This window comes from Pristis pectinata, chromosome 3 (assembly GCF_009764475.1).
Source record: "Pristis pectinata isolate sPriPec2 chromosome 3, sPriPec2.1.pri, whole genome shotgun sequence".
Classification (NCBI taxonomy): domain Eukaryota; kingdom Metazoa; phylum Chordata; class Chondrichthyes; order Rhinopristiformes; family Pristidae; genus Pristis; species Pristis pectinata.
Genome location: NC_067407.1, coordinates 26,948,624 through 26,972,620, shown reverse-complemented (window position 1 = coordinate 26,972,620; position 23,997 = coordinate 26,948,624). Strand labels below are relative to the sequence as shown.

Below are 23,997 nucleotides of genomic sequence, written 5' to 3'. Positions count from 1 at the left end.
TTAAGTCAGAAGTGAATCACTTCAGCTAGGTAAGAGGTGGTTAGATCTGGGAGATCCCTTGACCACACACATCTATATCCTCACTTGACCACATAAGTCTATGCTGACACTTCAGTGTACTGTTAAGGGAGTACTATAATGTTGGAGGTGCCATTTTTTGATAAAGTATGAAGGCAAGACCCAGAGAGACCCTCTGAGTAGGAGGGAAAAAAAATCCTATGGTACTGTTTTGCAGGGGAATAATTTGGCCTTTTTTTCCCCTTTACTCCCATTACTAAAGCTGATACTCTAGTCATTATCTTGCTGAATGTGAGCTGGCTGCTCTTTCCTACATTAGAACAATAATTAAATTTCAAAAGTATTTTATTGGCTCTAAAGCACATTGAAACGGCCTGATATGAAATTCGAGTCTCACTTTTAAAACAGAGAGGAATATGGGGAGATTTAAAAAGTTTCTAAATTATAGAAGTTTTTGATAAAGTAAGTTGGATGGTGCATCAATAACCAGAAATGATAAATTTTAGATGATTAGCCAAACCTGGAGGGGGCTTGCATTGCATTGTCATTACACAATGAATTATTGTGACCTAAATGGGCCACCTTTCAGAATGATGGAAGCAAATCCATTAGTACCTTGCAAAGGGGAATTGGATAGCCATGTGGAAGGAATGTATTTGCAGGATAGTGGAGAAAAGAACAGGAGAATGAGATTAATTAAATTGTACTTTTCTAGAAACCTGCAGAGTTGTCATAGGTCAGAGGGCTCTTCCTGCACAGTTTGACTATGATTCTGTTACCTAGGTCTCAAGCACTAATCTTTTTCCCAGGGTAGAAATTTGACATATGTCAAGTACTAGAGGACGTGCATTTGAGGTGGGGTGGGGGGGGGGGTGGGGGGAGTTTAAAGGTGACATGTGGGGCAAGTTTTCTTACGCAGAGAGTGATAGGTGCCTGGAACGGGCTGCCTAGGGTTGTTGTGGAAATGGATATGATAGTGGTATTTAAGAGACTTTTAGATAGACACATGAATATGCAGGGAATGGAGGGATATGGATCAAGTACAGGCAGAAGAGATTTAGTTTAATTTGGCATTGTGATCGGCGCAGATGTCATGGGTCAAAGGGCCTGTTCCTGAGCTATATTGGTCCAGGTTGAAGTGAAGTTAGCATTTTAGCTGTGAGCTTAATGTAATCTTCTTATTCTCCCAAGTGCACCCCCAGTTTTTAGTACAGACCATTTGACTATACTTGATTTTACATATTTTTATTTCTTAAAACTTTTCTCCTTTTTAAATATTGCTCATTGGTGACTTCCAGTCAATTTTTCCTTTCATTTTAATTTGGCCTGCATTTTTTCATCATACTTTAAACTATTTCATTTCCAGTTAAGTACTCTTGTCCTCATTTTCTTTTTCAGTTTCTTCCTTGCATTCAATATATTGGGGTGAAAGGTGAAGAATACTTTGAAAGCCTAGGAAGTCAAGCACCATCTGTGGAGAAAGAAACAGTTTGCATTACAGGTCAGTGCAGTTTCATCAGTCGGAGAGAGTTTGGGATGCATCGGCAGTGTTGTTATGTTGTGGGGAAGGGTGGGGAGAGTGAACAGAGGTCAGAAAGTTTTCTTTTGGGGTGGAGTACAAGGTTGGGAAGGCATAAATTGATGGGTAGTGAGGCCACATGGAGTTTAGGGGATGTTAGTTAGGATTAACGCTAACATTGGGTTACATTAATTCTGTTTCTCTTCCAACAGATGTGACATAACCAGCTGAGCATTTCCAGCATTTTCTCTTTTTAAGTTACTTGGGGGTAGTTTTAATGTGGGATTGGAGAGGTGCCAGTGCTAAGAACTTGGAGGAGTAATTTAGTTACTGAGGAGAACTTTCAGATCAAAGGTAATCAGACTATTTTGTCCTAGAACTGCCCAGCAATTAGTATTCCCAGAACAGCATGGCTGCAGTGCTCTAAAAGTAGCATTGTATGAGGAACGATATGCCCTGTGTAGCCCTGGCTTTCACTAAAATTTATCTGAAGTTGACAGGAATAGAGGGCAGTGCTGATAGATGAGGAAAGACAGAAGGAGGCTTCGGTGGATCATGCACGCATTGGAGGTGGAAAGGCGGAGGATTCGGAAAGGAAATTCCAGTAGTGGTGGGTGGGTGATGCATAGCAGACCAGAGTCATGGAACAGATAGTTGTGAGAAGGTTTAGTTGAAAGAGGTTATAGTGATAGGATGGAGTGACACCAGAAGGAATTTAAATACCAGGGTGAGAATTTTAAACTTGAAACATTGCATGTTTGGGTGTCAGTGCAGATGAACAAAGAAAGACGTATGAGCTAATGAGACTAATTTTGTGATGGGCTGTAGAGTTCTGAAAGAGCTGATAATTCAAAATGTGGAGGATGAGAGAGGTTTGTGAGAATTTAATCTTCATTGCAAATTGATTAACGTCAAAGTGGGCAGAATTTGATGTTGGAAGTGCCATCTGGATTTATTTTGAATGCTAAGGACATATCTCAAAACAGATAGTTCATCCTGATATAAGAATGGAATCTGTGACAACAATTATAGTGTTTCTGCCATGGTGCAGTGACATTGGGTTTGGTTTAGAATAGTAAAATTCAAATGTTTGTTAGTACTGGAATTTAGATCTAGAGTCCTGATGACAAAGTTGTAATTTGTAGTTGTTGTACTTCAAGGGGAAAGTATACAGTTAATGGCAGGACCATTATCAGCACTGCTGTACAGAGGGATCTTGGAGTCCAAGTCCATAGCTCCCTGAAAGTGGCCGGGCAAATAGATAGGGTGGTAAGAAAGGCGTATGGCATGCTTGCCTTCATTGGTCGAGGCATTGGGTATAAGAGAAACAAAGTCATGTTACAGCTATGTAAAACTTTGGTTAGGCTGCACTTGGAGTATTATGTATAATTCTGGTTGCCCCATTACAGGAAGGATGTGGAGGCTTTGGAAAGGGTGCAGGAGAGGCTGCCTGGATTGGAGGGTATGAGCTATAAGGAGAGAGAGGACAAACTTGGGTTGTTTTCTCTGGACCGTCGGAGGCTGAGGGGTGATCTGATGGAAGCTTATAAAATGATGAGAGGGAGATAGGGTAGACGTTCAGAATCTTTTTTCCCAGGGTAGAAATGTCAAGTACTAGAGGACATGTATTTAAGGTAAGAAGGGGAAAGGTTAAAAGAGATGTACAGGGCAGGTTTTTTTTTACACAGAGAGTGGTGGGTGCCTGTGTCAAAGTCGACCCGTGCTTCTGTAAAAAAAAATCAGACAACAGCAGAACCAAAGAACTTATGATAAATGCTTTATTAGCTTTCGCTAGCGGGAGTGGGGGAATACAGAGAGAGAGTAAACCATGTAACCCTAACTCTATACTGAAACCCACTCAAGGAAGACTTGGCTACAGCATACCTTTATACAAATTTTCGGGGGAAAATTAGATGAGAAGTTACACTTACACAGGCAATTGTTTACATAAAGTTTCTAGCATAACAAGATATGTCTTTTAAAAAAAACTACTTCTTTCCCACTTGCATCTGACATTGAAACTAGACAAAACTAAATCACACCATACGTGAGATCATTCTTTACCTTGGGAGCCCCTTTACAATGAGAAGCATACTAAGAAGCATACTATTAACTCTTACACTGCCGGTCGTTAATCCTTGCATTCCCAGCTATCTTTTACACCTGGAACAGGCTGCCGGGGTAGTGGTGGAAGCAGATACAATTTATGAGGCTGTTAGGTAGGCACATGAATATGGAGGGATGTGGATCATGTACAGGCAGAAGAGGTTAAGTTTAATTTGACATTGTGTTCGGTGCAGGCATCGTGGGCTGAAGGGCCTGTTCCTGTGCTGTACTATTCTGTTTTGTTCTCTGTTCTCAAATTTCTTCTTGGCATTTCTACAGGTACACAAAAATGGCTACAGGAGCAGATGTTCGTGATATTCTGGAACTGGGTGGTGGTGATTCTGAAAACACGCCAATCAGTAAAAAAGATATTATCAACTCCGATAAGGTACATTTGGCTCTGTTTAAACTTTTAATATTAATACTTCTATTGATGTTTATTATCTATATTATTAATTGTGGATTGACCATTGACTGAAATTCACTTTGGTTACATCATCATTAAGTGTAGATAGCTGGGAGCCAAGCTACATAACATGAAAAAAGGAGGAAACTGGCAAGAAAAAGAACATTTCAAAGATAGAAATATTCTGTCAGCTTGAACCTAATAATTGGTTTTGTGAATAAATCTGCACATTTGCACTTTTATCTCCCCTACAATTGAAACTGCCCTTGTAAGCTTCTGGAATGCAGTCACTGTAGGCTGAAGAGTTTCTCATTAGTTCTGAAGATCACTGCACTCTCACGGGAAGTTTCTTGGAGGTGAGGCACAGTATTGCAGTGAGAAAGATTAAGAAAAGTGTAGGGGCAATGATGCAGCCTTATTTGACACTGGTCTTCACTGAGACTGGCTGTGTGAAAAGACCCTTTGATTACGATTGTGGCTTCAAGAGCAAATGGAAAAGAATTTCTGCTGACGGTTACCTTTGATGAGATTACATTACAGTCCCTTCTGATAGATGGAGTCAAAGGCTCCAGTGAGGTTTGAGGAAGTGAACTCATACTTGTTGGTACTGCTCTTTTAATTTTTACTTGAAGTTGTGGTGAGGTGAAGCTCATGTACACTGCTCAAGAAGGACAGAATCCACACAGTGCTTTTCAGTTATTAGGATGAGACAGTTGGGAAGCTGATAAAGATTTTCCATGTGTCCAACAGTTCTGTTGTCACCACAGTTGATCTTGTCTCCATTCTTAAGGTTGATCACAATTATGGCATCTCTCAGATGTGGATAATGAGATTTGAATTTGTGACTGAAGCTCTTTACGTCCAAGCCTTACAACATCAGTGGTGTAACAGACTGCCTCTTGGAGTTCATCATTGTTTTTGACTCTCAGTGGGGTAAACTTCATCATCAACATCTGCCTTTGATATGAAAAGTGTTTCATATCCTGAGATATGAATTGTGGTCAATATTTCCCAGGTTTTTGACTGTGGGTGTTTGGTTGCAGATGGTTTTGATAGCACTGAAGAACCAGTGCATGTTGTGCATCACTGTCAGTCAGTTGCTGAGCATCCTATGCTTTCTCCATCCTTAGTTCCTGTGTTTTCTGCTGGAGCACAGTGCTTAGGTGCCTGTAGAGTTGTTTCTTTTCCCTTGAGGACAGGTGAAGCTCCCTGTCAAGGAATGCCTTATGTTCATGGTTCATTAGCTCCTTGATTTACTATTCCCATCAAACCAGTCCTGATTCTTAGTAGGAATGCCAAGTATATAGGGACTGGTTATGGTAGACTTCAAGGTAGCACATAATCAGTGAACACTCTGGCTTCTGAGCTGGGAGTTTAGTGAAAAGAGCTGCCTTTGTGGGTTCTTGTGAACTTTGACGTAGATCTTCTGGAATAATATTTATTTTGAAGCTAATATTTTGGGGCCCTATTGATGGAGATAATAAGGTGGATTAGGCAGCAGTCATCTATCTTGGGCAAAACACATTGATGCAATCACAGAGAAGGCATGCCAGCAGCTCTAATTCATTAGGAGTTTGAGGAGATTTGGTATGTCATCAAAGAATCTTGCAAATTTCTACAGATGTACGGTGGAGAGCATTCTGACTGGTTGTATCACTGCCTGGTATGGAGGCTCCAATGTGCAGGGTAAAAAGAAGCTGCAAGGCTGCAGAGGGTTATAGACTCAGCCAGCTCCATCACAGGCACAACCCTTCCCGCCATCAAGGACATCTTCAAGAGGCGGTGCCTCAAAAAGGTGGCATCCATCATCAAGGACCCTCAGCATCTGGGACATGCCCTCTTCACATTACTACCATCGGGGAGGAGGTACAGGAGCCTGAAGACCACTCAGCGTTTCAGGAACAGCTTCTTCCCCCCCCCCCCCCCGCCATCAGATTTCTGAATGGTCCGCGAACATTATCTAGTTATTCCTCTTTTGCACTACATATTTATTTTTGTAACTTATAGTAATTTCTATGTCTTGCACTGTACTGTTGCTGCAAAACAACAAATTTCATGACATATGTCAGTGATAATAAACCTGATTCTGATTCAGCAGTCAAGACAAGGATAATGCAGACATCTTTGTGGTCCTCCACTTGGACAATGATTAAATCTAACAGGTGCCAGTGTTTGGACTGAGGTTGTTGCCTTGAGATCCATTTGATGAATCAGGGTTTTTATTATGACAAAGCCACGGCCAAACCATTTGTCAGAAGGATCCCACTGGAGTTAGCCTTCCCTACTCCTTTCTTGCCAGAGGGTTGCGTCTCTTCCCATCATGGCATTGAGGTCGCTCAGGAGGATTAGTTTGTCTCCCTTTAGGATGAGGATTGGAATTTTATTTTTCCCAAGTTCGAAGTCCTCCTTAGGCTTATCCAAGGCTTCCTGACTTGGCACATATGCACTGATGACCGTAGTTGTTCCTTCTGCTTTAGACCAAGCTGAAGGCATCTGGTATTTCTGTAGGAGAAGCTTCTGAGGTGCTGGACTTGTTCATTATTGATGGCAAAGCTCACTCTGTGAAGACAGCATTCCTCTTCAGACTTTCATCTCCAGAAGAAGGTGTACCCACCTCCTTTGACTATCTTCTGCCTCTCAGTGTGGTGATGTCAATGTCAAAGCACCTTAAGATATGATTGCTGGGCAGTATTCAGATCTGTCCCTGTTTGGATTGTTTATAATGTCCCTGACATTCTGGTTCCCAAACATATTGTGAGTAGAAGATATGCTTGGATCGTTTTTAGTGTGGGATGGTGATGCACAGCAGCTACCACTCGGACTTGACAGAGGAAGGTATTGATCCTGTGACAAAGGAGACCAAGACTACAAGACATCAGATTGGGTATTGACAGTCAGAAAGTGTGCTTATTTGCTCACTGTAATGGGATATCACAGTCATGTCAAATCCTGTCTTTGCTAAATTCATGTGCATGTTCAGGAAATATCATTGAATAATAATTATTCACTCCCAATTCTGGGATTGTTAGGGTGAATTGTCATTCTCTTGTAATTAGTCTGACTCAGGTCAGCTAATTTGGCTTGGATTGAATATTAAAGATATGGTGTAGCTAATGAATGTGTAAATCCGCAGAGCCATCACAGAAGTAATGGAATATCTCTTTAATTGAAACTAAGTAACATTCTACTTAATTAGAAGAGTATTTTAAAATATCTTAGGTTGAAGGTTTTAAAAAAAATCACAAGTACCTATTTTATTTGAGATGGTGGAGGAAGAGATGAACTTTTGTGAGTTAGAATGTGTTGAAAATGAAAACCAACAAGCTGAAAATCCTGGAAATGCAAAGACACAAGTGTCTGCAGATGCTGGAATTTGGAGAAAAAAACAAAACGCTGGAGGAGTTCAGGGGGTGAAACGGGCTGGTAGGAAATGCAGAGATACTCAGCAGGTCAGGCAGCATCTGTGGAAAGAGAAACAGAGTTAGCATTTCAGGTCGTCTTGCTGAGTATTGCCAGCATTTTCTGTTTTTGTGAGTGTTGAAAAGTTGGGAGGAGAGTAAATGGGTTAGAATGGACCACAGCTTTTGGTGTTATGCATAAAACTGCCACAAATGGTCATTTTTGAATCCCCTAAAGATGCTGACATACTAGAATGAAATGGGCAGCTGGAATTTTACTGCACTGACTTGCAGTAAAATGTGGTTGATTCATATTTATAATGAACTAATTTTTCTTTTCTACTTTGTGATTAACTTATTTTCTGTACAATTTTACTTCCTTCAATTTGCCCCCCTCACTGTATTCTGTAACACTAAAGGTAATTGAGAACAATATTTTTATTTGTTTAGAAAAAGTCAAAGAAATCAACAGAAACACTCACTTTTAAGAGACCAGAGGGAATGCACAGAGAAGTTTATGCTCTCCTATATTCTGACAAAAAGTAAGTAAAAGCAAATGAATTGTAATGCTTTTATCATTGCTCACTTTTTATGGTTATTTAAAAAATGCTGAAGTTCAGTATTACAGCAGCCTCCTGTGGCTGAAAAGCAATATTACAATGCAATTTTACTCCTTATTCCACTGTACTAGATTCTACTGACATTTAATGGATCTTTTTGGGTTGGAGCATTTGGAAAAAATACATTGAAAATTAGGCAAGTTTTCATCAACCTCTCATCTTAATGATGTGGAGTGATTTTTAGAGTAGTAATAATGCATATCTGCAATTTAACGGTGAGAGAAAGTGAAAGGTAAAACATTCTAATTATGGAATTGAGTACATGTTGTAGAGTCTTCTTAAAAATGTTTGTAAAGATCAATCCATTTAGTTCCAATCCTCTGTTTTCCACAAAACTTTACGCTTGTTATTTTCAAAGATCATAGAATTATTGGGTTCTTTAAAAGCACAGTGTGTTTTAGCAGAGGATGCAGTGTCTAGAGTCTGGGCTTTGGTGAATAAGGGAGTTGATGTGGTTTCAATTATTTATTTGTTTAATTTAGTTTTACATTTAAATTTTCTTAGCCGTGCAGTTTGCATTTGCAACAGTAAGCAAGTCATAAGAAGTGGTACACATATCCTGCCAGTCTCCTATGTAATTAAACAGTGGGAGCTGATTAACTGCAGTTACTGCCAGCTGACTTAGAATTTGTAACTGAACACAAATTAATGGGCTCTGCTAAAGCACAGTGTCTACTTAGAGCAATGTCTAAGGAGTTTGGACCTTGGTGAATAAGGGACTATAGTCATCACTGCAGTTTTATAATTAAAGGATTAAGTAAATTATTCTGATTTCTGCTTAGTGAGCTACTATAAACTAGAAGAGGAATGGTTGGTTACCTCAGACTTGTGGAATGCACAACCTGTGGAAAGCAAGAACTCCAGGAAGCTTCCCATGTCTTGGATAATCACATTTGTAGGAAGTGTTGGATGAACTTGAGGTTTAGGTTTTATTACTTGAGCAATTGCTGGGCCATTCGTGTGGCAGAGTGCTTTGTGGATAGCAGATTTCAGGAGGTGGTGACCTCGTAGTTTAAGAAAGTTGGTCAATTCTTCTCTAAAGAAATTAAAGAAAAATTAGTGAATTAGGTATTCCAAGATACTTTCTCATTTATCTCCTGGTATTAGATAATAGACTGACATTGAAGGAGAGTTGGGGCAGGGTGTAACCCCATGCTATGCATTGGGAAAGGGTAATAAATATTTGCTTCTTAGTATCAACAACATTCTGTGGAGGAAATCTGCCATCCTTAACCAGTCTGGCCTATCTGTGAGTCTGTACTCACTGATGTGGTTGACTCTTTGATACACTTTGAAATGGCTTAGTAAGGTGCTTAGTTATACTATTGCTGTTATGTTCAGAGAAAAAAAGAAAACCAGATGGACCATCAATCAAGGCATTGAATTCAGATATGGCAAAGTGTCTTGTAGGCCAGCTGACCTTGTGATGTCCTTGTCAGAAACATTTGGAGATTGGTATCTAAACTGGGAGAGCTGTCCCACAGACTAATCAAGCAACAGTCTGGCATTGTCTGTAAGGTACGATTATGCAAGTCCAACTATGTGTCAGACTCCTCCATCACAATCCCCTCAAAGCTCCATTACAGGACTAGAATAAGAACATAAGAAACAGGAGCAGGAGTAGCCAGTCAGCTCCTGGAGCCTGCACAGCCATTCAGTATGATCATGGCTGAGCCATACTGATCTTCAATACCACAATCCCACACTCTTCCCCGATAACACTTGACTCCTTTGTTATTCAAGTGTCTGTCACTCACCATCTTGAGTATACACAATGATTCTACTACCATCCCTCTCTGGAGTAGAGAACTCAAAAAGAATCAAAAACCTCTGAGAGAAGGAATTCCTCCTCATCTTGCCTGAAATAGGTGACTCCTTATTGTGAAACTTATGCCTTCTAGTTCTAGGTATCTCCACAAGTGAAAACTTCCTCCCAACTTCCAATGTGTCAATTCCCCTCACGATCTTGTATCAATAAGATTACCTCTCATTTTTCTAAACCTTAATTAATATTGGCTCAACCTGCTTAACCTCTGTTTATACTACAAACACCTCAGGAATCCACCTCGGAATCTCCTCTGCACTGCTTCTAATAGAATGCTGTCCTTCCTTAAATATGGAAATAAAAACTGTATTCAGTACTCCAGGTGTGGTCTCACTAGTACTTGGCATTATAAAGTTGCAAAAAAACTTCCCTATTTTTATATTCCATACTCTTTGTAAAAAAAAGGCAAACATTCCATTGGTTTTCTTGCTGTACATGCATATCAACCCATGCACTGTGACCCCCAGATCCCTTGTACTGCAGCAATTGTCATCTTACTTCATTTAAATAATGTTTAATCTTCCTTCCAAAATGGATAATGTCATGTTTCCCACAGTATAAACCCCACAAGTTATCCACTAACTTAACCTATCTATATACCTGTACAACTCTTTGTTTTCCTGACAATTTGGTAACCTGTCTAAATTTGCATCATTAGCAAATTTGGCTACAGTGCACTCAGTTCCTTCATTCAAGTCATTAATACAGATGGTAAATTGTTGAGATCCCTGCACCCCACTATTTATCTGAAAATGATCCATTCATCCTGACTTTCTGTTAAACATCTTCATATCTAACCTTGTGATGGAAAGGACATCATTGTTAGAACAGCTGAGATGATTGGGCCTAGGATACTGCCCTGAGGAACCTTTGCAGTGATACCATAGGACATGGCTAAATAGACATTCAACAACCACAACCATCTTCAATTGTGCAAAAAAGGAGTCCATTCATTGGGAATGTTTTTCCCAGACGACCATTGGCTTTACTTTTACTACGGCTCCTTGATACCACATTCAGTCAAGTGCTGCAAGCAGCAAAAATTGCATTTAACAGACAGAGCTTGTGATCTTGCAATGGATCAGGTTAAAGTTCTGCAGTCATATCATGTAGTTATAAATGGTGGTGGACAATTAAACAGCTAACAGAAGGAGCCTCCAAAAGCAGTCCTATCCTTAATGATGGTGGGACTTGGCCTTTGAGTGTTAAGTACAAGATTGAAGCATTTGCAACCATGTTCAGCCAGAATTGTCAAGTAGCTGATCCATCTTGACTTCCTTCTGAGGCTATCACCTTCACAGAAGCCAGTCTTCAACCAATTTGATTAATTCTATGTGATATCAAGAAAAGGGCTCATTGGCTAAAGCAAAGACTATTGGTCCAGATGACATCCTAGCTGTGGTAGTGAGAACCTGTGCTCCAGAGCAACCTGTGCCTTCTGATGTTCCTGTACATTTACACCACTAGCATCTGCTTGACGGTTTGGAAAATTAACCAACTATTCCCTGTTTATAGAAATCCAGTCTGGCTAAATACCCCTCAATCAATCAGCTCACAATTATTAGCAAAATGATGGAAGGTGTTATCAACAATGCTATTAAGCTACAATTACTCAGTGGTAACTTGCTCACCTATGCTCAATTTGGGTTTTGCTGGGAGCACTCTGCATCAGACCTCCTTACTGCCTTGGTCTGAACGTGGAATAAAAACCTGAATTCCAGGGGTGACATCAAGGCAGTAGTTGACTGACTGTGGCATCAAAGAGCAAACACTCCAGTGATTGGAGTACTTCCACTCACAAATGGAGTTGATTGTGGTTGTTAGACATCAATCATCCCAATCCCAGGGCAATACTGCAGGAGTTCCTGAAGACCCACCATCTTCAGCACTTTTATCAATGATCTTCCTTTCATCATAAGGTCAGAAATGGGGTTGCTTCCTTGGGGATGTTCGCTGATGAAGTCACATTATTCATTTCCACTTGCACTTTTGCAAATGAACCAGTTCATTTCTGAATGCAGCAAGACCTAGTCATCATTTAGGTATGGGCTGAAAGATGACAAGTAACATCTGCACCACACAAGTGTGAGGCAGTGACAATCTCCAACAATAGAGAATCTAATTGTTTACACTTGATATTTAATGGCAATGGCAAGTCCCCCACCATCACTTAACAGGTGACTGGAGACTCAACTGGACCGATCACATAAATAGTATAGTAATAAATAAGAGCAGGTCAGAATCTGGATATCCTGCAGTGAGTCATTTGCTTCCTGATACCCCAAAGCCTTTCTGCCATCTGTAAAGCACAGATCAAAAATGTGATTGACTTGCCTGGATGAGTGCAGTTCCCACAACTCTCAAGAGCTTGACATCATCCAAGACAAAGCAATCCCCTTTGTTCATACCCCATTCATCACCCTAAGCATTCATTCCCTCAGTTGCCATCAGAAGGTGTCTGCAGTATATCTCACCCACCTTGACAACCCCTCCCAAACTGAAGACCTCTACCACCAAGAGGATCAGGGCAGAAGTTGCTGAGTTCCTCTCTGAGTTGCACGACATCCTGACTTGGAAATGTATCTTAGTTTCTTCCTCATTGCCTTGTCTAAATCTCGAACTCTCACCTCAACAGTACCATGGGGTTACCTTCACCAGAAAGACTGCAGCAGTTCAAAAAGGGTGGCTCGGGCAGTTAGGAATGGGCAAAAAAATGATAGTGATGCCCTGGTCATGAAAAATGAATTAATAAAAAAAAAGTTGCAAATGTAGTTTATTTAGTGGCCACAAGATGGTGATACATATTCAGCTGTTTTCCCACATGAAACATTTGAAAGAATTTCATCCATTTAGTTTGGTTGTTAGGCATTTATGATTTTCAATCTGGTAACCACAATAATTATAGCAACATATTCAATGAAGTGGAAGTTTTTGCTAGAAATATATTAAAAGCTCTGTACTGTGAGATTAGGAGATGGTTGGTCTCGAAATTGGGATGAGCTATTTGTGATCACTGCTGACCGCCAAGCAGAATTCAAACTTTTATATGTAGTTTCTTCAGTAGGAATTTGAGTTGAGAGTTGGCTCAATCTCTTGTGGGAATCAATGGGGCCTTCTGCAATGTAAGTGAAATTACGAGGTCACAACAAACTCTGCCCACTAAAAGGTTGGCAGCATTCCAAGCCACATCCCCTGGTTTGGTCATCTGTCAGAATAGTTGTCAATCACTGATAACTAGAGTTTCATTTGTGATTAGCAGTACTAACATGGTATATTGTAGTTGTGGTACATTGCACTCCCATTGTGTTTCCAAAAATCGGTTCCATTGATATCCATTCCCCTTCTAGGAGTATTCCCTGCAGCAGAATGCTATTGAGAATTTCTGGAACTCACATCTAGACAAAATTGAAGCTTAGTTGGAAAACAACAAATTGCTAGCAGCAACTGCAAATCTTTGGGTTTCCTGTGGAAACGTTGATGTTACTCTGAATTCCCTACAAAATTCAAGGCACTTTTTCAGTTGCTTATACTTTAATAGTCATGCTATTAGTTCGGTAAAATACACAAGACATTAAAACACACATCTAATAGAAATCTCTCTCTATTCCTAAAAGCAAACATAATTTTGGTGAAGGGTACCGTCTAGAGAAATGCAGCAATTTTTCCCTTTAATTCTTTTTCCCTCAATAAATGCATGCAGTCTGAATCTACCTTGAAATGTGGGACCAACTATGATGTGCTCACAATAGTTATCTTTTTGCCCCATTCCATTGTTTTTTTCATTTTCATGTTTTGGTAGATTTACTTATTATTCCTCTATATTTCCAGAGTCCTGAATGATTTGACTTTTTAAGCTCAATCTGTTTGATGAAGTTGCTATTTTTTGTTTTTTTTCCTCCAGTAATATTAAATCTGCTTCCATTGCTATTGTTCAATTTGCCTCCTTGCTTTTTGCAAGTATTTTTTTCTTGTTTATAGAGGAAAATAAGCCACCACGCCAAAGAGCAAGTACAAGTAGCACATCAAAGTCTAATCAAGCTCCATGAAGGAAAGCTTAAGGCAGGCTTGGGTTATGATCAAGACATGAGTTCATGAATGTTTTTTTGAGTGGCACGTAATGATTCAGGACTGTTATATACAGAATCATGGCAACTGAGAATTTAATGGTTTTGCAATTGGATAAGCTGCAACTAGTTTACCATTTGTATTCTTGCTGAGTGCTATATTGTTATCCCTTATATATAAATATTTTGCACTTTTAGTGAAGCTTGGGTCTTTATAAACAGAACATGTTTATTGATATTGGTAGGAAGCAATGATAATACAATCTTATTTATTTTCATATTGTATTTGTGAAAACAATTAAACACATTTCTCTAACTCTGCCTGATTGTCTGTAATGAAGGCCTGTCACAGCACCACCAGTCCTAATGAAAGTCACAAATGATGAACATAGTACATTATTCATCCTGCAAACTTTGACATGGGTCAACTACTCCATTATTCTTTAGTGCCACTCCATTGTTGTCCAGTCCAGTGGAGATTGTCCATGGTTGGTGCTATTTGTATCTATGGTCAAAGCTACTAATATCGGAATCCCCCAGAGGATTAATTATTTGCTTCCTCACTGTTATTTACATTCTACTACTTAGAGACACATGATAAATATTGATGCAAGTTCCACATGGAGAATTATAGAATCAGAGATTGATAGATTGGTTACAGCACAGAAGGAGGTCATTCAGCTCATCATGTCCATGCTGGCTCTCTACCAGAACAACTCTTTAGTTCCACCCACCAGCCATTTCTCTGTTTTCCTGCAAGTTTTCTCCGCTGTATATTTATTTAATTCCCTCTTGAAGATCACAATAGAAACCTACCTCCACCACATCTACAGGCAAAGCACTCCAGATTCCAACCACATCTGCAGGTGAGGCACTCTAGATTTCAAAACTTCATTTTGCACTTAATTCTTTCCCCCTTAATTTTATATCAGTGACCTCTTGTCTTTTATGAAGGTTCAGCATATCTTCCCTGCCTTTATACTCTACGCCTCCATTAATAAAGCCCAGAATTTGTATTTCTGATTAACTGCCATGCCCATCAATTTTCAATGAGTTGTGTACTTTATTAGAAAACTGTCAAATTAGTTAAAAACAATTTGCCCTTCAGTGTTTTGAAAAGCTTTCCCACCACTGAGGTTAATCTGCAGCACTAGGCTTATTCTTGCTTCCTTTTTGGAATGAGGGAATAACATTTGCTACTTTCCAGACCTCCAACACCCTGGCCTCTACCCCCTGCATTCAAAGAGCATCAAATGATTATGCTCTGTACCCCTCTAATTCCTACCATACGTACCTCAAAATCCTAGGCCCCATCCCATCCAGATCCTGGTGACTTACCTACTTAAAATTCAACCGACTTTTCTAATACTTCTATGTTATAAATTTTTATTGTATCCAGTCTGTCAGTTATCACTTCTCACTTCCTTTATTATTATTTTGGAAATACCCTCTGCCCTGTTAAAGATTGTTGCGAAGTTCCCATTTTGTACCTTAGCATTGCTCTCAGCATGAATGTACAGATTCCCATTTTTTTGTCCTTAATAGGCATCACTCCTCCATGTACCCACCCATTACTTTGTACACGCTAATTGAACACTTCCTGATTCCCATTTACATTGGCAGCTAATCTCTTCTCATTTGCTCTCTTTGCCTCCCTTATTTTAATTTTGGCTTTTGTCTTCTTTTGTAATCAGTGTTGTTTTTGCAGGTATTTACAACCGTGCGTTTGTCATATGTGGCCTTTTTTTGCTTTATCAAGCTCTGTATCTCTATAATCATTCAGGGAGCTCTGAATTTGTTTGTTTTTTTTGCTTGCAACAGTGCTTTAACCCCTCTCTCTCTCCATACTGTAAAGTTTTCTGAACAATGGTTCTATCCCTCTTCTTTCCTTCCATATTTTCCTGAACACTTTAGATCCAAGGATATTTAATGTTCAGTCCCTGTCCCTTTTTGAGCCAAATTTCTGTTTTTGCCACTATCTGTACTCGGAGTTCACCAGTCTTATTTACCACGCTGCTCATGTTCACATACATGCAGCGTAAACCTAGTTTGGTTGTTATCTCCGTTCCATTTTCACTGACCCTCGTAAAAATCCTTGTGTAGACCTAATGTAGTGTGAACTGTCTTCCACATTTCTTCTTCTTGTTTGCTTTTAGTTTTATCTTATCATTTTTGCTTTACTCTGACTTTACTTGCTGATGGACTCATGGCTTGTATGCATTGTCTCTTCCCAATACACCCTGGTTATCATTACTCTTATCACTATTAACTTTTCATTTTCCCTCTCTTCCTAAATACCCCTCATGTAAACCCCTACATTCTATTTCCATGCATGTTACAATGCTTAGCCAGCTCTTGATGCCTCAACATTCTTTGTGTTGCCATGTTTGGTTCAAGTTGGTTTGTTCATCAATGAACTAATGATGAAAACAGGTATGTGAAAATTAAAAGAAAAATATTAATACTTTATTTTGTAGTTAGAATGTTGATTAAAAAGGACTGGAAGTTGTAAAAACTAGAAGTAACTTTTATTAACATGAAGTTGGCATCTTGCATATTTCTTTCTTTCTTTTGAAAAGGGATGCTCCTCCATTGCTTCCAAGTGACACAACCCAAGGTTACAGGACTGTTAAAGCAAAGCTTGGCTGTAAGAAGGTACGGCCATGGAAGTGGATGCCTTTCACCAACCCTGCCAGGAAGGATGGTGCAATATTTTATCATTGGAGACGTCTGGCAGATGAAGGCAAAGATTACCCTTTTGCTCGGTTTAATAAGGTAAAATAAGCTAACGTGATAAAAAGATTGAAAGAACGCAGTCTATCATTTGTGGGAGTGCATTATTGTTTTCTGGAAAATTTACTAGATTGACTAGATTTGATGAACATTAGGAATGGTAGGATTTTCTGTCTGTTGTATCGTAGTTTAGTGTGTGCTTGGTCATATTATAGTTTTAAACCAAATGAAAACATTTGTAAATTAATGCATGTAAGCTATTCATTTTGTTGTCACGTTTTTGATACTTGCTCTTGTGGCTGTAAGTGATCACAGTGAAGATCCTCTGATATTTCTACTGACAATTGAGAAATAGTACATAAGTGAGGCTTCCTTTTATCAAGCCATTGATCAGATTGGAATAACAATTTAATAGAAATTCTACTAATTTATGCCCAGCTTATTGTTTTGTTGAAGAGCGTTCAAAGTAGATTTCTTTGCAATCTATAGACTGTTCAGGTGCCTGTATACTCAGAGCAAGAATATCAGATGTATCTACATGATGATGGATGGACCAAAGCAGAAACAGACCATCTCTTTGACCTCTGCAAGCGCTTTGATCTCCGTTTCATTGTCATCCATGACCGCTATGACCACCAGCAGTTCAGGGTGAGTAGAGACAAAATGAATAAGTTGATAGAACCATTGTGAACACTGGAAAATCTAAACAGCTATGAGCAATAGAATACGTGTATTCTTTTCTAGTAAGGAAACATTTCCCTCATTTTGTGGATTTTTTATTGTACATTATAATGTCCAAAATGGAAATGTTCTCCATTGGCCTAAACTGGCCAATGGATACATAGGCAAAGTTACAGTAGCCAGTTAACCTACCAGCAGATCCTGGGATGTGGGGGGATACCAAACCACCCAGCAAAAAACTTACACAATCATGGGATAAACATGCTGTCTCCACATAGACCGTACTCAAGGTCTAGATTGAATCAAGGTCCCTGGAACTGTGCTAACTGCTGCACTACCCTGCTGCCTTCACTTGACCATTTATCTAATTCCAATAATGGCAAATTACTGCTACATTTCTCTCCAGCACAACAATTTTTAAGAAGTATTTTGTTCTTGGAGGTATTTTAAGGTCACGAAAGGCACTGTAGGAATTCAAGTTCTCATTCTAACCTTGAGCAGTTATTTTTAGATGATTCTTCATTTGTTACGGTTTACTAATGTTTCTGTAGTCACCATCTTTAATTGACATTGAGAAGCCAGCAGAATATCCAGCATTTTAAATCCAGCTACAACTTTTTAAACTAAGAATTCAATTATTTTTTGAAAATTCCTCCACTGAAATGAGTGACATGATAATATTCAAAGCCAACGGTACATTTCTCTCAAAACACATTGTTACAGGTGGTACTAGGAATGAACTTGTTATGTCGATGTTATTGTAGGCACACAAAATTAAAGGGCATATGAAATCTGGAAATCTAAACCAGAGTTCAATATAAATCTGTGGCTCATAATTGAACACTAATGGACTTTTAAATCAAAGAGTTAGCATTGTTGCAAGCAATTTATATGGATTCAACTGTTTCTTATTTCTGGGACTGGGGTGAGACTGATTGGTAGAGCAAATGGGGACTGTAACATGGATCATCTGGGTAGCAGGATTCATTGCAGAAGCAGTTGCTTACATTTATCCCAATGTTGGTCCAGGTTATCTGAGCTTGCTTGCTGTAAAATGGGAACTTAAGATTGAATGTTGGATATATCTGAAGTATCCAATGAATCAAATATAATACAGCTACATTTGATAACATCAGTACCTGAAAGCTCATCCTGGGCCCCAAGTTCTAGGTGTTCTGAAAATTAATCTTGTTGGATAGGTGATATTAATGGACGAAGCGTTATCATCAAATTAGTCTATTATAGGTAGTTTCTGCTGGGTTGCCATATTGGATATTCTTGTATTTTATTTGATTCTGTATTTATTAACTATTCAATATGGCTCACTGTAACAATCTTGTTCAGGATCATCACATAATATCCACTATAGTAAGGCAGACAGATTACCACAGCTAGTAACTAGAGCAAGTAAACAACCCGGTGGTGTTCATTGACGTACAGAGATTTGAGAAGCTTGCATAAGAGATAGATTTTCTTCCTACCTACATGATAAATGATGTTGCTCATGCATTTATTAGCAGGAGAGAGACTCAAGTAATTATGGGGGAAATCAGGTCCTACAAATGATTCCAAATGGCCTTTTTCAGAATGTAATAAAGATTGTTACAAATCTCAGGTCAGTAATAGTTATTCTGAATGAATAGGTCATTCTAACTGTCACCATCGTTTGTTGAACAACCTCCTACAGACTTATTTTTCTTATAATCAAAAAACTACTTTTTCCACCCAGTAGGTGAGTATGCAAAAAACCCAGAACCCAGAAGATACAGCAATAAGGTTGTACCCTCTCTACTCTCAGACACACACCTTGTTATCTAAACTGGTTATTGTGATCTTTGTATATTCCCTTACAAGCACTACTTCATTGAATTGGTTAACACCAAAGTGAAATGAATGGATATGTTTGTTAATAAACATACGAATTAACAGTCAAATCAAATCTCATTTATTTCAACTTAACATCACTTTCACTGCAAATATTTTCTGTTTCAACTTACATAAGGTTCTCTTAAGGAGAAGAAAATCACACTATAGTACTTTGGGAGGTAGGCCTGGGCCAATAAGATTTGGGCTTTGGCCTTTGCTTCCTGGTGGGTTGAGAGGGGAGAAAGAACATTCCACTCCTCCCTTATTCAATGAATGGATAGTAGAGCTGTCAATTACACAGGCTATCGCTTTCCAAGAATAAAATTGTTCTAGACTTTTTAATTGACACAAATGAGCTAATAGTCCATGATGGGTAACACTATCAAAAAACATTTTCCTTCCTTTTGCACTTCTAAGTAAAATGATTATTCTTGCAAGTTAACCACAGCCTAATAATTTATTTTAAAATTTAAGTTAATTTCCTGTAATGTAACTTCTGGATGATTTGTCATAAACCTTGTTTATAGTTTGCTCATTCTGAAAAGATAAACACTTCCTGGTCCACTCTTCTATCTCCACAAACCACTCCCTTTTTCATGACACTTTCCTATTCAACTGCAGAGGTGTAACACCTGCATTTTTACGTTCTTTCTTCAATCCATAAATCCAACTGGTCCTTTTGGGTAAAGTAGTAATTCACTTGCACTTCTTCCAATCTAGTGTATTACATTCAGTTCTCACAATGTGGTCACTTCTTCATTGGAGAAGTCAAATGCAGGTTCAGTGACCATAGAACGTACCTAGAACAGTATGGGACCTTCGGCCCACAATGTTGTGCGACCAAAATAAACACCTGCTCCATGATCAATCTAAACCTTCCCTCCTACACAGCCAAAAACCCTCCATTTTTCTTACATTCATGTGCCTATTTAGGAGTCTTTTAAATTTCTCAATTGTATCAGCCTCTACCACCACCCCTGGCAGTGAATTCCAGGCAGCCACCACTTTCTGTGTTTAAAAAAAAAACCTACCTCTGACATCTCCCCTAAACTTTCCTCCTCTGACTTTAAACTGATGTCCTCTGGTATTGGCCATTGCCGCTCTGGGGAAAAGGTGCTGGCTGTCCACTCCTTATCTATCCTCTCATAATCTTATACGCCTCTATCAAGTTGCCTCTCATTCTGCATCGCTACAAAGAGAAAAACCCTAGCTTGCTCAACCTTTCCTCATAAGACATGTTCTGATAAATCTCCTCTGCACCCTCTCTGAAGCTTCCACATCCTTCCTATAATGAGGTGACCAGAACATGGTCTAACCAGAGTTTTATAGAGCTGCAACATTACCTCGCAGCTTTTGAACTCAGTACCCCGACTAATGAAGGTCAGCACACCATACACCTTTTTAACCGCCCTATCAGCTCCTGCGGCAACTTTGAGGAATCTATGGATTTTGACCCCAATCCCTCTGTTCCTCCAAATTGTTAAGAATCCTGCCATTAACCTTGTACTCCGCCTTCAAGTTCATTCTTCCAAAGTGTATCACTTCATACTTCTCCAGATTGGACTCCATCTGCCACTTCTCTGTCGAACTCTGCATCCTGTTTATATTCCGTTGTAACCTACAACAACCTTCTACACTATGCACAATACCTCCAACCTTTGTGTCATCTGCAAACTTAGTAACCCATCCCTCCACTTCCTCATCCAAGTCATTTATAAAAATCACAAAGAGCAGGGGTTTTGGAACAGATCTTTGCTGAACACCACTAGTCACCGACCTCCAGGCAGAATATGCTCCATATACTACCACCCTCTGCCTTCTGTGGGCAAGCCAATTCTGAATCCACACAGCCAAGTCTCCATGGATCCCATGCCTCATGACTTTCTGAATGAGCTGACCATGGGGAACCTTGTCAACTGCCTCACCAAAGACCATACACACCACATCCACCGCTCTACCTTCATCAATTTGTTTTGTCACCTCTTGAAAAACTCAGGCTCCTGAGGCACGACCTGCCCCTCACAAAGCCATGCTGACTATCCCTAATAAGACTATGCGTCTCCAAATGCTTGTCAGTCCTGTCCCCAGAATCCTCTCCAATAGTTTGCCCTCCACTGACATATGACTCTGGTCTATAATTCCCAGGATTATCCCTATTACCTTTCTTGAACAACAGAACGACATTTGCCATCCTCCAATCCTCCAGTACCACACCTGTGGCCAGGGGAGATGCAAATATCATCATCAACGCCCCAGCAATCTCTTCCCTCGCTTCCCGTAGTAGCCTGGGGTATATCCTGTCCAGCCCTGGGGACTCATCTATCCTAAAGTTCTTCTGAAGCTCCAACACTACCTCTTAACCTCAACATGCTCCAGCACATTAGCCTGTTCTATGCCGACCTCACATTCATCAAAATCCCTCTCTCTAGTGTACACTAAGGCAAAGTATTCATTAAGGAACCCCCCTACCTCTTCCGCCTCCAGGCACATGTTTCCCCCTTTATCTCTGAGTGGTTTACCCTCTCTCTAGTCATCCTCCTCCTCTTCACATAGGTGTAGAATGCCTTGGGGTTTTCCTTAATCCTACTCACCAAGGCCTTCTCATGTCCCCTTCTAGCTCTCTAAGTCCCTTCTTAAGCTTCTTCCTGGCTATCTTATAATTCTCAAGAGCCCTGCATGACAAGTCATGTTTCACCTCTCTTGTCAACCATGGTTCCTTTACCCTCCCATCCTTTCCCTGTCTCAGTGGGACAAATCTATCCAGAATCCCATGCAGGTGTTCCCTAAACAGCCTCCACATTACTGCTGTGCATATCCCTGAGAGCATCTGTTCCCAATTTACACTCCCAAGTTCCTGCCTAATACCATTGTAATTAGCCCTCCCCCAACTAAAAGCTTTCCCATATCGTCTGCTCCTATCCTTGTCCATGGATATGTTAAAGGTCCGGAGTCTCTATCTCCGAAATGCTCGCCCACTGAGAGGTCTGTCACCTGACCAGGTTCATTGCCTGGTAGTAGATCTAGCATGGCCTCGCTTCTAATCGGCCTGTCCACATACTATGTTAAGAATCCTTCTTGGACACACCTGATAAATTCTGCCCCATCTAAACCTTTTGCACTGAGGAGGTGCCAATCAATATTAGGGAAGTTGAAGTCTCCTTTGACAACAACCCCGTTATTTTTGCACCTTTCCAAAATCTGCCTACTTCTCAGTGTGCCAGTGGGTATTAGGGGGCCTATAGAATACTCCCAATAGAGTGATTGCTCCCTTCGCGTTTGTGACTTCCACCCACACTGACTCAGTAGACGATCCCTCCACGATCTCCTCCCTTTCTGCAGCTGTGATACGAGTAGACGATCCCTCCACGACGATCTCCCTTTCTATTTCGCAGAACACCTGTGTTCAGTCTGTAAGTGTGACCTTGAGCTTCCAGTCACATGCCACTTTAATTTTGGATCAACTCCCACTGTGACCTCTCTATCTTTGGTCTCCTGCACTGTTTGAGGAACTACACTTCATCTTCCATTTGGGCATATTGCAGTCCTTGGGACTCAATATTAAATTTTACATTGAGGAAGCAGTTTTTTTTCCCTCTTGTCACCACAGATAAGTGTGAGGTGATGCATTTTGGAAAGCCAAACCAGCGTAGGACTTATACCATGCATGGTGGGACACGAGTGAGCGAATTAGAACAGAGGGAGCTAGGAGTACAAGTACATAGTTCATTGAAAGTGGCGTCACAGGTAGAGAGGCTGGTGCAAAATGTGTTTAGTTCGCTGGCCTTCATCAGTCAGGGTATTGAGTATAGGAGTTGGGACATTATATTGCAGTTATACAAGTCATTGGTGAGGCCACATTTGGAGTACTGTGTACAGTTTTAGTCACCCTGTTATAGGAAAGATGTGGTTAAACTGGAAAGAGTGCAGAAAAGATTTACAAGGATGTTGCCAGGACTGGAGGGCCTGAGTTATAGGAAAAGGTTGGTCAGGCTAGGTCTTTATTCCTTAGAACATAGGAGAATGAGGGGCAATTCTATCGAGGTGTTTCAAATTATGAGGCACATAGATAAGGTGGATGGTAACAGTTGTTTCCCCAGGGTAGGGGAGTTCAAAACAAGGGGGCATAGATTTAGGGTGAGAGGGGAAAGACTTAAAAGGGACCTGAGGGGCAACTTTCTCATGCAGAGGGTGGTGAGTATATGGAATGAGCTGCTAGAGGAAATGGTTGAGGCAGGTACAATAGTATAATTTAAGAAGCACTTGGATAGGTACATGGAATGGAGGGTCTGGAGCGATATGAGCGGAACACAGGAAATTGGGACTAGCTAGCTTGTCAATGTGTTTGGCATGGATTCATTGGGCCGAAGGACCTGTGTCTGTGCTGTATTGCTCTATGACTCTACGACTGTGTTGCTGTATAGTTAAGTTTCAATTCGTTCCTTTGTTTCTTTTATATCTCTAACTTCCAGTATTAAAGCAATTGTTATGTTGACAACTTTGATCTGTATGCTATCACAAATATTCCTTTTATTTTCGACAGCCCACTCCCTTTTTGCAACATAACCATGCTTGTTTTCCCACTTTTTCATTTCTGATAAAGGTTCCTTGATCTGAAATATCAACTCTGTTTCTCTCTCTATAGTTGCTGCCTGACCTGTTGAGTGCTTCTGGCATTTTCTAGTATTGTTCCACTTATTTTATTGTCAAAATATCTGATTCATGAGAAGGAAACCCACAGGAAATCTGTAAATGTATATCTTT

The 23,997-nt window shown here is 40.0% G+C and overlaps 1 protein-coding gene across 4 annotated transcripts in view; it reads left to right on the top strand.

The window, feature by feature from the left end:
- dmap1 (DNA methyltransferase 1 associated protein 1) overlaps positions 1–23,997 on the top strand; it is a 71,820-nt gene that overhangs the window by 7,757 nt on the left and 40,066 nt on the right. For 3 of the 4 annotated variants that reach the window (XM_052012040.1, XM_052012041.1, XM_052012042.1), the window contains 5 exons: positions 1,417–1,519; positions 3,923–4,031; positions 7,898–7,989; positions 16,536–16,731; positions 17,179–17,337. In XM_052012040.1, the coding sequence (XP_051868000.1) occupies positions 3,933–4,031; positions 7,898–7,989; positions 16,536–16,731; positions 17,179–17,337 (546 nt within the window). In that variant the 5' untranslated portion in view covers positions 1,417–1,519; positions 3,923–3,932. The remainder of the gene's footprint in view (positions 1–1,416; positions 1,520–3,922; positions 4,032–7,897; positions 7,990–16,535; positions 16,732–17,178; positions 17,338–23,997) is intronic. The other variant, XM_052012043.1, reaches the window with a different exon arrangement.